The sequence below is a fragment of the Pogona vitticeps genome, chromosome 3 (assembly GCF_051106095.1).
Source record: "Pogona vitticeps strain Pit_001003342236 chromosome 3, PviZW2.1, whole genome shotgun sequence".
NCBI lineage: Eukaryota > Metazoa > Chordata > Lepidosauria > Squamata > Agamidae > Pogona > Pogona vitticeps.
The window spans coordinates 265794280-265806578 of NC_135785.1; the positions used below are offsets into that span (position 1 = coordinate 265794280).

At 60.4% G+C, this 12299-nt stretch overlaps 1 protein-coding gene across 3 annotated transcripts; it reads left to right on the forward strand.

Annotated features, from left to right (window-relative positions):
- Positions 1-387: 387 nt before the first annotated feature.
- CCKBR (cholecystokinin B receptor) lies at positions 388-11684 on the forward strand. Of its 3 annotated transcripts, XM_072993321.2 has the most exons (6): positions 500-624; positions 2757-2893; positions 3345-3596; positions 4094-4349; positions 8041-8168; positions 8511-11684. In XM_072993321.2, exons 3-6 carry the CDS (start codon positions 3359-3361, stop codon positions 9032-9034), a joined length of 1146 nt encoding a protein of 381 aa, XP_072849422.2. In that variant the 5' UTR covers positions 500-624; positions 2757-2893; positions 3345-3358; the 3' UTR covers positions 9035-11684. The 3 variants fall into 3 exon arrangements, with proteins under 3 accessions (XP_072849420.2, XP_072849421.2, XP_072849422.2); XM_072993319.2 differs by lacking the exon at positions 2757-2893 and having other exon boundaries at positions 388-624; XM_072993320.2 differs by lacking the exon at positions 2757-2893 and having other exon boundaries at positions 388-624; positions 4094-4307.
- The last annotated feature ends 615 nt before the right edge of the window (positions 11685-12299 follow it).

Sequence of the window (12299 nt, forward strand, 5' to 3'; positions counted from 1 at the left end):
TGTCAGCCTCCCTCAACAAGTCATCCTACAGGGCGACCAATGGTGTCCCCCCCCCCCCGTCCTTGGCGCACGCACACACTCCCCACCCGCGGGCAAGGGCAAAGAGGTTCGTGCCGGGCGGCGGAGCTCCCCGCGCCCTCCGGCGGGCCAGTCGCAGGGCTGGGCTTCGGCCTCGGCACGGAGCTCGCGCGGCGGCCGTCAGGGGGCGCTCGGGAGCCGGCTCGGCGTCCGCCCCGGCGGGACTGGCAGTCAGTCAGTGGAGCCCGGCCACCGGAGGAAGCCGCCGCAGCGGGAGCCGGAGCCGGAGCTGGAGCTGGAGTGCGCCTTCCAGCCGCCGGGAGCGGAGCCCACGCGAGGGGCGCAAGGCGGCAGAGGCGGCGCGAGGAGGAGGAGGAGGCATCTTCCGCCTCGCGTCCCACCCTGACGCCCCCGGGATGGGCGCCCAGGCACGGCAGGGGCGCTGAGTGACCAGCGGTCCCCGCTCGGCCAAGACCGGCATGGAGGGGCCGCGGCCCTTCAACGAGTCTCTGCTGTGCCGGCCGGTGAACGGCTCGGGCGGCGGGGCTTGGAACGGGACCGGCGGTGGATGCGACGCTTCTCGGAGACACCCCCGTGGCCCCCGAGGTGAGGCACTCGCGACCCCTCTCTCTCTCTCTCTCTCTCTCTCTCTCTCTCTCTCTCACACACACACACACACACACACACACACACACACACACACACACACACACACACACACACACACACACACCTCCCCCCCCCCGTTTTGCCCTCCTAGAGAGTGCCGGCACGTCGACCGAGAGGGAAGCTCATCCTCGCCCCCGCCCCCCCCCCGGCGCGGTTCCCCACAGGTAAGGAAGAACAGCAAGCCCTCTCTCCCAAGGCCACTGGAGCCCCCCCTCACACCACACCCCCTCCTGCGGCTCCTTCGACGGGCAGCTCAAGGGGGGCGGGAGATAGCCCCCCCACCTGGAGGAGCCGGCATCGCCCTTTTAGAAAGTCTATCTGGGACGCCGCCTTCCCAGTGTCCCCCCCCCATTGGCTTCCACTCCTCAATGTGTCTCCCCCCACCCCACCCCCATAGCAGCCCTTGCTGACCCCCTCCGGCCACTGGCTTTGCCCGAACCGAGTAAGAGGCTCCGAGCACGTACCGTGCAGAGTAGTACCCTGTCCTGCACGGAGGAGGGGTGAGAGGTTCGGGAGGGGCGGCTGTCCCTTGTCTCATTTCCAGGGACTCTCTCTGGAGGAGGGGGCTCGACCTGCTTCCCCCCTCAGCCCACCCACCCCATTACAAGGGACTGAGACCAGACGGGGGTGGGGGTGGGGGTGGGGGTGGGAGAGCTGGCCGTGGCACACGGGCCAGCGGGCCCTGCCTCTTGCGGATCCCACAGCCGTGAAGCCGCCCGGGAACTTAAAAGGGGGTGCGTGGGGGGTGCAGGTGCACTCCCCCACCCCATGCCCCGGGATGGGGTGGAGTAGGATCGGGCCCTTACTGGGCGGGGGCCTTGTTTCTCCTGGTTCGAGAGGGGTGCAGTGGGTCCACTCCGGTTTCATTCCTGGGCGGCAGCACCTGCTGCTGGGGGGGGGGGGAGTCACAGCCTCTCATTGTCTAGTCCCTAACTTTAAGAGGCCACCCCCTCCCCTGCGTGTCGGCATGAAACCGTCCAGCAGTCCTGGGGAGGCTCGTAACTGAGAGCAGAGCTGGCTGGCTGGCTGGCTGACGCGGGGGGGGGGGGAAGGTATCTCTGCTGCAAGGCAGCCACGGCGGGGTGGGGGCGGTTCTTTGGGTCGGTACTTTCGGGCAGAGCGGAGGGCGCCCCTGAATCCCTCTGAGCCATGGGGGGGGGGAGGGAGGAGTTTGCCAGCCCACATGCACCCACAGCCCTCCCCAATGTGTCCCACCCCCACCCCCCAAGCCTCTGGGCCTGTTGCGCTCCCGCTGCCGTCGCCTCTTGTCACCGACCGGCCGCCGCCGGGCCTCCTTATCAGCCGCGAGGCCCCTGGGCAAACAGCGGCGCAGGGCGGGGGGGGGGGGGGGGAGACCGCTTCCCTGGGAGAAAAGAGCCGAGAGAGCACCTGGAAGGGAGGAGGGCTCTTCCGGAGGGAGGGGCGTTGGACCTTCCTGGAGAAGAATTTGGAATAGCTGCCACCCTCCAGCTCAGCCCGAGGGAGCTGTCCCAGCCCTGAGGTCCGCCGGCGGCAGCGGCGGTGGCGGTGGCGGTGGGGGGGGGGGACTGCTGGTCCCAGGCCTGACTTCCTGCCATCCTCCACAGCATCCCCTTTGCGCCCCTGCTCTTTTTGCCTGGGGGGAAAGGGGGGGGGACAGACCTCCAGAGCGCCACAGTAACAGGCAGGTGAGGGGCGGGGGGGGGCTTGCCAGCAGCTGGCAGAGAAGGTCTGGCAGGGAAATCAGGGGAAGGACCTGGGGGGGGGTGAAGGGAGGGAGAGACAATGCAAGGGGAGAAGTGGGTGGCTGGGGGCCAGAAATAGGTGGCCCCAGGAAAGGGACCACGGGGGGGGGGGGCGTTTGGCATGCATTGGTCTCTCTGTGTGGCAGGGGGCCACCAATGCCAGGCATATCCGGAGTGAAAAAGCTGAGCGGGGGGGGGAGGGGGGATAGAGGAGAAAGAGGACAAAACTTGACACACACACCCCTCCCCAGCCTGCAGGTGAGACCCGGAAAGAAAGCAGGAGGAGATTTGTCCCCTTGTTGTTTCTTTCTTTCATTTCTGGGCTGCCTTCTGTCCTCTGTACAGGGACCCAAGGCTGCTCACAACTGGCTCAAAACAAGGAGAATTTAAAAAGTTGTAACATTAAAAAGCAAAGACACAGATAGAGCGACAGAGAGATAGATGACATTAGAGATGCATATAACACCATTTAGGCATCCCAGGTACAGCTTCCTGCAATGGGCTCAGTTGTTAAATGGGGAGGGGGCAGGGAGGGAGGGAGGGGTTTTGCCTGCCCCCTAAAGTCCAGCAGGAATGGAGGGGGGAAGGCTGGCCACCCTTGCCTCCTTTGAGAGGGGGTTCCACTGCCTGGGGGGGGAACCACTGTAAAGCCCCCCCTCCCAATGCCACCCAATGTGGCTGTGGAGGGAGGGAGGGAGGGAGGGAGGGAGGGAGGGAAGGAAATATTCTGAAACCAAGGGGAAGGGGGAAGGGGTCGTTTCCTCTGCTCCCAGCAGCCTCCCCACCACCACCACCTACCCCCCCCCCACACACACACTCATGGCCTCCTCTGGGGATTGCCTTTCTTAGCAATGGCACTCGGAGGGCCAGCGGGCTCCATCCTGCCCCGGTCCACAGCCAGGGGTTTCTGAGGTCCCTCCTCTTTCTTCCCAGAGCTGGACCTCACCATGCGGATCCTCCTGTACTCCGTGATATTCCTCCTCAGTGTTTTTGGGAACATGCTGGTCATCGTGGTCCTCGTGATGAACAAGCGGCTGCGCACCGTCACCAACTCGTTCCTGCTCTCCCTGGCGGTCAGCGACCTGATGGTGGCCGTCTTCTGCATGCCCTTCACCTTCATCCCCAACCTGATGCGGACCTTTGTCTTTGGGAAGGTCATCTGCAAGGCCATGGCCTACCTCATGGGTGGGTGCTTTTAGCCCTGGGCAGCTGCAGGAGGTGGGAGAACCACCCCCCACCCCACCCCACCCCCAAGGGTGGCAGAAGGGGTGGTTGCTTTCTCCCTTCTGCCCTCTGGAGAGCCCCCTTCAGGATCTGCAGCTGGTTATTGGGTTTCCCTTCTTAGCATCTTCCTCCCTTTACACCAGGTTGGGTAACTTGTGGTCACCCCTCTGTAGTGCGAGTGGACTACAAGTCCCATCAGCCTTAGCCAATGGCAGGGAAGGGTGGAAGCTGCACTCCAGCTGCCTCTGGGGTGTGTGTGTGTGTGTGTGGGGTTCTTACTTCACCCCAGTGCACACCATGGAAGAGTGAAGCCCAAGTCCTCTACAGCCCCGTGGGGTTCCAGCTTCTCCCCCTCCCACCCTGAAGGGGCGATTGGGGGCCTGTTTCTAGTGGGTCGATGACACACAGGTTGAGGGGAGCTCAGCTCCAGCCTGACCTTCCTCGGCTCTCTCCCTCAGCGACGTCTGTCAGCGTCTCCACCTTCAGCCTGGTGGCCATCGCGATCGAGCGCTACAACGCCATCTGCAACCCGCTCAAGTCCCGGGTGTGGCAGACCCGCTCCCACGCCTACCGCGTCATCGCGGCCACCTGGCTCCTCTCCGCCCTCCTCATGTTGCCTTACCTGGTCTACAACACCATCACCTCGCCGCCAGCCCACCCAGGCATTTACAGGTGCGGCCCCACCTGGCCTGGGAACCATGTCAAGCAGGCCTGGTGAGTTGGGGATGGGGGGGCGGGGGCAGAGCAGGGAGGAGAAGGGAGCTGTGCCCAGTGGGAAGGGACCCGGGCTGAAAGAATGCTTTGGGGGGCACATGGAAAGACAGCGGGCCGTGCGGGAGGGGAGCCTCGCCAGCTTGGGCCTGGGCGATTCCTACCATCCCGCCAGGGCCTTGGAGAGCCCCAGAGGGGAAGCGGGCAGGTCTCTGCCCCCCCACAGGGCTCCAGTCCAAGAAGGGCAGGCTTCCTGCAGCCTTCCTTCTTCCCACCTACCAGGGCTGGCTGCACCTTGGCCACTGCCCACAGGCACAGCACCCTGGAAGCAGGAAACGCCCTCCCCCTGCTTGGCACCGTGCCTGAGCTTGGTTCAAGGACCCCTCCAAGCTCAGGGGCTATTGAGAAAGCAGAGTCTCTCTCCATCAGCCGCCCTCGGGAAGTGGCTGGGTGGTCTGCTGTGCCCATCCCAGGCCCTGCCTCTTTGGGCTGGGCTGGCAGAGTCGGGGGGGGGAGGGGGCAGAGAGGAGACTGCCCTTCACCAGCAGGAGAGCCCTTCCCTTCTCCCCCCTCCTCTGCTTCTCCTTTGGGGAGGAGAGGGAGGGTCTGTGGCCACCCCTTGGTCCTGTGGTCTGGTGACAGGTGCCCCTCTGCCTAACGGCGGCGTGTGTGGAGGCACAGGGGTTGACCCTGTGCGTGCGCATGCATGTATGTGGGGCTGTGCAGAGCCATGTGGACCAGAGCCCCAGGGGGCTCCTTCCAGCTTTACATCCAGCCTCACTTCCTGCCACCCACGGGGGGGGGGGGAGAGAGGGACAGGATCCACCTCTTCCAGCACCAAGGTCTCCTCACTCTCGGAAAGGGTGATCTTGCTCCCCTTCAGTCAAGCAGCAGCCCTTGCGTTTTCCCCATGATTGAGATGCGGCTGGGTGGAAGCAAAGTGGATGCCAAAGACAATTAATAGAGATGCCAATGTCAATTAAACTTGGCATACTGTCTGATTGACTTTCAGTCTCTTCGTGGGCTGACTTGTGATGAGCTTTGCCTGCAGATGAGGATGTGCCAAGAAAGAGCCCCCTGGGGACAGAGGGGGTGGGGTGGGGGCCCTGCCTTGTGTCCCTTCTGGCCGCAACCGGCTTCCCTGGCTTCCTCCTGGATGGATGCAGAGCTGAGCTGTGTTTAGCATCGGACCCTTTGGTCGGAGGTGCCTTTCGAAAGGATTCAACTCTGCTTGAATCCAAAGCCTGAAACGGATTTGTATTCTGCCCTGGAACCTCCGCCAGCCGCCTGTCACAAAAAGAAACTCCGTGCGGTGGTGAATGAACTCTCCTGCTGCTGTTTGTCTACGTTGTGACCCCTTCTGCCTACAACTTAAGGTGGAATTAGATGTGCTTGGGCGCATTGAACTCAATGGGTATCAGCCTGCATGCCTAGTCATCCTTTACACCCAGCTGGGGATTTGGGACCATTTAATGGGCCAGCTAGGATGGAGGTCAGTGGATGGGGGGGGGGGCTTCCTCTTCTCTGTCTCTCCCCAGGGCCTTTGCTTCCTTCTAGGGAGACCCAGAGAAGGCACAGCCTTGCTTGCCTCCTCCCAGGACAGAATGTGGTGCGGGTGGCCATGTGGTGGAGGAGGAGTAAGGCCAGGCCCCATCAGAGCAGGCGTTTGTTTGCCCCTCTCAGGGGCTGCTTTAGCCCCAAACCACTTCTTACGCCACCCCCTTCTGTGGCTGGGCAGCGATGTTGGGACCCTCCCTAAACCACTGCCCGATCACTGGCACTGCCCGGTCCGTTGAGGACCAACTGGGTCAGGGTGGGTCTGACGGCCCAGCCCCAGCGAGGCGGGTACTGAGAGGAGCCCTTGACCCAGCTGGTGTGGCTCTGGATTAGGCACCCTTTTGAGGGAGGAGGCTGGAATCTGATGTTCTTCTGCTTTGTGGAAAGGGTGCATTCTCTCATTCGGGGCCCCCACCCCCGGCCAGGGAATTACTCAGCCTTTGCAAGGGTTCTGTGACCCCCCCTTTGGAAAGTGAGCTGCATCACTCACTCACTCACACCCACACCCACACACACACACACACACACACACACCGTTGGAAGGTAAGCCTGCTGTCTCTGGAGCAAGAACTGCCTCCCCCCCCCCCGAGAGGGGCTTTAAACCAAGGCCTCTCCTGAGGATCCCCAAATGCATCCTTGACACCAACTGACTCTTCGCACATTTTTATAGGGACCTCTTTCATGTTCCCACGTTCACACTTTTTGCTGGCCGGGGAGAAAGAACAGAGAGCAGATGAGGACAGTACCCCCAACCAAAGCACTGATAAGGAAAGCAGGGGCTGGCGGGGTGGGGAGGAAATGCTGATGGGGGGCACATCTGAATGGTGTTTCAGCCTTAAAAGCAAGCCTTTTCCTTGCTTTTTCCTTTCCTTTTCCCTTCTTTTCCTTTCCTTTCGCAAAGTGCAGCCAAGGGCTTTGAATGCTATGGACATAAGGCTTTTCATTCTCTCTCTCTCTCTGTCTCTCTCTCTCACACACACACACACACAGAGAGAGAGAGAGAGAGAGAGAGAGAGAGAGAAAGCAAAAGCAAAATTTCAGTGTGGGACAAGGAAGATTCTCAACCTATTCTCAAAGGCTTTCACGGCCGGGATCTAATGGTTGTTGTAGGTTTTTCGGGCTCTTTGGCCATGTTCTGAAGGTTGTTCTGCCTAACGTTTCGCCAGTCTCTGTGGCCATGGGCATCTCCAGAGGACAGCACTCTGTGCTCTGGGACCAGCATCTCTGGAGATGCCCATGGCCACAGAGACTGGCGAAACGTTAGGAAGAACAACCTTCAGAACAAAGAGCCAAAGAGCCCGAAAAACCCACAACCAACCAAGGTTCTCAACCCTTTGGGTGAAGGTCAGAGATCTGAGACCTGGTCCCCTCCTCTAAGCTCTGCCCATCATCAATCAGCATCTGCCACAGAGGGGATCCTCTGCCAATCTCAGTGGTGAACCTCTCCCACCCACCCCATCCCGCTTTATCCTGTGATCCCTGGATTGTGCTCTTTAATGTGTGAGGACATTGTTAGTTAGCACCTCCTGCTTCTTCATACACATATCTCTCCGAAGCATGGTCTCCAGCCTCCTCCTGTTCTGGATGCCCCCATTTCATCCTGCCAGGCTTGGGTTCTGTTCTCAGTCTTTTAGGCTGATGCCCTGGTGGGTCAGAAACAGAGCGGGGTACAGGTCCCTTCTGGGAACAAGCTGGTGGGGCAGAAGTGAGGACCTGCACTGTGCCTTTTCTTTTTTAAAATCACTCCAAAAGATGTTTCTTTCAGAGCGTTATTAGCCATTTATAAACTTCCACAAACCCCACCGTGGAGTATGGAACAACATACTGTACTAGACATAGGTGAATGAACGAACCGCATTCAGCTGCTCCAGGTGCTTCGCCTGGAGCCACAAGAGTGACTTCACAGACCTCAGCCAAGGCAACAAGCTTTTCCCAACATGCACAGGACCGTGCTGAAAACATGGGAGCAACTTTTTTCAGGGCTGGTACCCAGTCGAAGGAGGGAGGGGTCACACTAGCCCTGAGGATCACCCAGGAAGTGGACGGTGGGGGGGGGGTTCAGTGCCCAAAGTTCCAGGGGGTCGGCTTCCTCACTTGCTGAAGGCTAATGGCACCTCCTTCTTCTCCCCTACTCCAGGTACGTGCTGCTGATTGTCACCCTCTTCTTCCTCCCCGGGGTAGTGATGATTGTGGCCTATGGACTTATCTCCCGTGAGCTGTACAGGGGCATCCAGTTTGAGATGGACCTCACCCGGGAGGCCAAAGGTGTGTGTAGAGGGAATGAGAGGGGGGGGATCTGGGGAAAGCTGGGCCTGCAACTGCCGTGTGCATTTCCTCACGGGGAGCCTCTGAGCAGGAGCCCCGATTCCCCTTGCACCCAGCCCGGAACACCCTTGAGATCAGCACAGGGTGAAGGCCCAGGGTGCTGGGTGGGGGAGTTGGGGGGGGATGAAGGTGTTCATGCCCAGCTTGGCTGGCCTTTTAATGACCCCAGTAAGTCAGGGGAAAGGTCTCCCCTTGGCGGAGACCCAGGGGTGCTTGAGGCCCATAGGCTTTGCAGCGAGGATCGGCTGACCAACTCTCCCTCCTCCTCCTCCTCCTCCTCAGCTCACCCGAATGGGAGCCCTGAGCCCCTGGCCCCTTGTGAGGATGGGGACGGCTGCTACATCCTGGTGCCCCAGCCTGCCACTGGCGGGGTCGAGCTGTCGGTCCTGATGCCGGGAGACAGCACCAAGCAGGAGAGGGCCCGCATCAACAGCTCAGAAGCCAAGCTGCTGGCGAAGAAGCGCGTCATCCGGATGCTGGTGGTGATCGTGGTCCTGTTCTTTGTGTGCTGGCTGCCCGTCTACGTGGCCAACACCTGGCGGGCCTTCGACGGGCCGGCCGCCGAGCGTGCCCTCTCCGGCACCCCCATTTCCTTCATCCACCTCCTCTCCTACTGCTCCACCTGCGTCAACCCCTTCATCTACTGCTTCATGAACAAGCGTTTCCGGAAGGCCTTCGCCGCCACCTTCTCCTGCTGTGGCGCGCCCTGCCGCCGCCCACGTCCCACGGAGGACGAGGTCACAGCCACCGGGGCCTCCCTCTCCAAGTTCAGCTACACCACGGTCAGCACCATCGGCCCCCCATGACCTATGGCTCCCCCCGACCCATGAGTGGTGCCTCGCATGCGCCCACCTTCGTTCTGCCTGGGGAGGCTCAGGGCCTCGCCCCCCCCCGCCCACAAACCATCACCCCAGGATCTCTGCTTGCCCCTTTGGCCTTCCTCCTCCCGCCAGGGTCGGTGGTCCTTATAGGCTGCAAAGGGGTGCGTGGCCGCCAGTGATGACTGGGGAGGGGCTGAGGCACCACGGAGCTCTCACAATGCCCCCACCCCACCCCAAAGAGGAGCAGCCTGGTCCCGCTCCCCAGCCTGCCACTGCAAGGAGCCCAGCCTTACAGCCAGAGAACCTTTGGATGCCCAAGCAGTTCTCTTCATTTCCCCCCCCCCCGCCTGCCTGTTCCCCACCCCAGCATTTCCTCCCCAAACGATGTCCAGTTCCTCCCCCTTTGCCAGGTTAAAAAAACCCTCCCCTCCCCCACTTTTACTTCCTTGGAGGCGCTTGTTCTTAGCCTTCCCCCCCCCCCCCCGCCGCCCAAATCACCACTGCTGCCCCACTCCAGTCATTGTCACTGTTCTGGGTGGAGTTTCTTGAAGGGGAGGGAGAGAAGGCATGTGTGTGAGGGGGGTCTCTTTGTGTAACACCACTCAGACAGTGGGGGAGGGGTCTGGATCATGAAGAGAAACCTGGCTGAGAGGTTGGGGGGGGCAGAGGGGCCAGGGAGACCTCTTGACCCCTATGATTTGGGGAAGTGGCCAAACCTCCCCCCCCCCCCGTTCTTGCAGGAGTGTTGCAAATGTCCCTGAGAGAATGAGGGGGGGCGGGCTGCAAGGAGGGAGCCCTTGGTAACTGAGGCGGCCTCGCCCCTCCCTTGTGTGAGCCAGGCCCATCATCTGCCCCATTTCCCAGAAGCCGCCCCCACCCCATCTGTCCATCATTGTGGCCAAGGTCTCCTCGGACGGTGAGACCTGGAATTGTTCAGGGCAATGGCCGGTGGGGCTAGCAGAGTGGGGGGGGGGATGTTGGGTCATTCCCTCATTGCCAGTGGGAGACCTGCCCCCCCCCTCGCCCAGCACATCTTCTGCTTCTCTATCGATGCCATGCTGGCGATGCAGGGAGCTGTACACGCCACGGGGGGAGCCTGCGGGGGGGGGGGGAGAATCGTTCCGTTTCTCTTGTCTGTCAAAATAAAGCTCTCAGCATTGAACGGCCTTCTGCTGCTGATGCCGCCCCCCTCGTTCCTTCTGCCGGCAAGCGAGCGAGCGGGGGGGGGGGAAGGGTAAACCGAGGCCTGCCTTGGGGGCTGGCAAGGGGAGTCTGAGGAGCCCCCCTGCCGAGCGAGAGAACCCCTTCCCTTCCCTTCCCAAACAGCCCTCACGGCCAGGGCTGGTCCAGAGACAAGGCAGAAATGTGGGGACGGCCCCGAGCAGCAGCGGAGGATTTTAGGGGAGGTGGGGGGGCGTCCTGAAAGGCTGGGGAGTCGCTTGATGCTTGGCTTGGTCTCAGTCCTCCTTTTAGGGCCAGCGGGTGTTGTTTGTTTGTTTTTTGTTTTGCCATGTGTGCCAAACAAAAAAAACAACAACCCTGGACCAGCCTTCCACAGGAGGGACCTTGACAAGGTTGCGGGATTCAGCGTTTGCTTTTCTGCCTGAGGCAGCCAAATTCCCTTGTCAGGACCCTGTTCAGGCCCTGCCCTGTGGAGGACGTCACGCCCCATGGCCAGTGGAATTCCATGGCATGGCCGGTCTGGGGCCAGCCCTCTTCCCCACCCACCCCTCACCCCATCTGCAAGACCCCCACATGGTGGGTTCTGCAGCCACCGGAAGGCGAGTCAGAGGCAAAGCTGGAAAAAATCCAGGCAGGTTATATCCCCCAGAGACAAGAGTGGGTTTGCGGGGGGGGATGTCCCTTAACCTCCACTACCCCCCAGTCCGCTCTGATTCATCATGTAGCTGTTAAGCAGATGTGTTTGTACCTCTTGAGAGAAGGCAGGTGATGGACACCTTGGCCAGCAAATTTATGGTTCTCCCCCCCCCCCTTGCCATCCCTCTGCTGCCTGCCCAGGACGGGCCCCTCCAGAGCATCTCCTTGCCCCCTGGTTTATAGCTGCCTGCTTCCCTTCCTGCACTCTGGCTGAAACCTTAGATCAGAGGAGCAGAATTCAAAAAGTTCTGGACCGGCTGGAGCCCTGGCCTGAAAGCAACAGAATGAAACTAAACAGGGATAAATGCAAAGTTTCTACACCTGGGAGGTGGGAGTGGGGGGGGGCAAACACACAGGATTCTTGGATGATGCAGGACAAGCTTTTAGAGCCATAGGTCAATGGAACCCATGGCCTCGGGGGGGGGGGAGGGAGAAGTGGTGAGTGCTCCAGCCCTTGGAGGCCTTCAAGACAAAGTCAGCCAGTGATCTCTCAGACACTCTTTCCTCTGGATCCCTGGCTTGAGCAGGGGGCTGGACTTCATGGCCTCATGGCCCCCCTCCCGATTCTGTCGTTTTATAGTTCTGTGATTCTACCACTTCCTCTCTTCTCGGCTTTCGACCAACTTTTGAGCTCTTAATCTTTTGCGTAAACTGGGTGGGCGACCCAGCCACCCCCGGACCATGTGTCCTGGCTATGAGGCTGGGTCTTTTCTATCAAATGTGTCTTCTAAATAAATGTAGCAGCCTTTTGTTCTAAGCTTGACCTCTGCCAAATTTATTGCTCCAGAAAAGTTGGTTCCAAACCTGTTTTTGAAACACAACCTTCTTTATTTCAATATCCCGTTCTAAAAGGTCAAGGAAGACATTGTTTAACAAGGGCCGCAACCCATATAAAGAGACCCATCACACACACACACACACACACACACACACACACACACACACACACACACACACACACACACACACACACACACACACACACACACACACACACACACACACACACACACACACACACACACACACACACACACACACACACACACTGTCTTTTATTCTTCAGCACGGTGGAGGGGGGCCCTCTTTTGGATGTGGGTGTGGTTGTCCGTGATCTTCCTGCTGCCCAACGGCCAGTTGTGGTTCATGGCCTGGGGGGCCTGGCCAGAGGCAGCTGGACTTTGCGGACAGCAGGTGGCAAGGGCACGTGATGGGTAGAAGCTCAAAGCCTGTGAGCGGCTGGTCCGGGAGGCCCATCTCCAGAGCTGGTGGGAAGGGTCCCGCCAGTGAACCTCTTCCACGTGGCTCGGGTGGCGGGTGGGGTGGAGGTTCTGTCCATCCTGGAGGCTGAGGGGTTGATGCTTCCTCCCTG

Coding starts and splice junctions, on each gene's coding strand:
- CCKBR (XM_072993319.2), top strand. CDS start 498: ATGGAGGGGCCGCGGCCCTTCAACGAGTCTCTGCTGTGCCGGCCGGTG. Junction 625..3,344: donor ACACCCCCGTGGCCCCCGAG/GTGAGGCACTCG, acceptor CTTTCTTCCCAG/AGCTGGACCTCACCATGCGG. Junction 8,169..8,510: donor CCTCACCCGGGAGGCCAAAG/GTGTGTGTAGAG, acceptor CCTCCTCCTCAG/CTCACCCGAATGGGAGCCCT.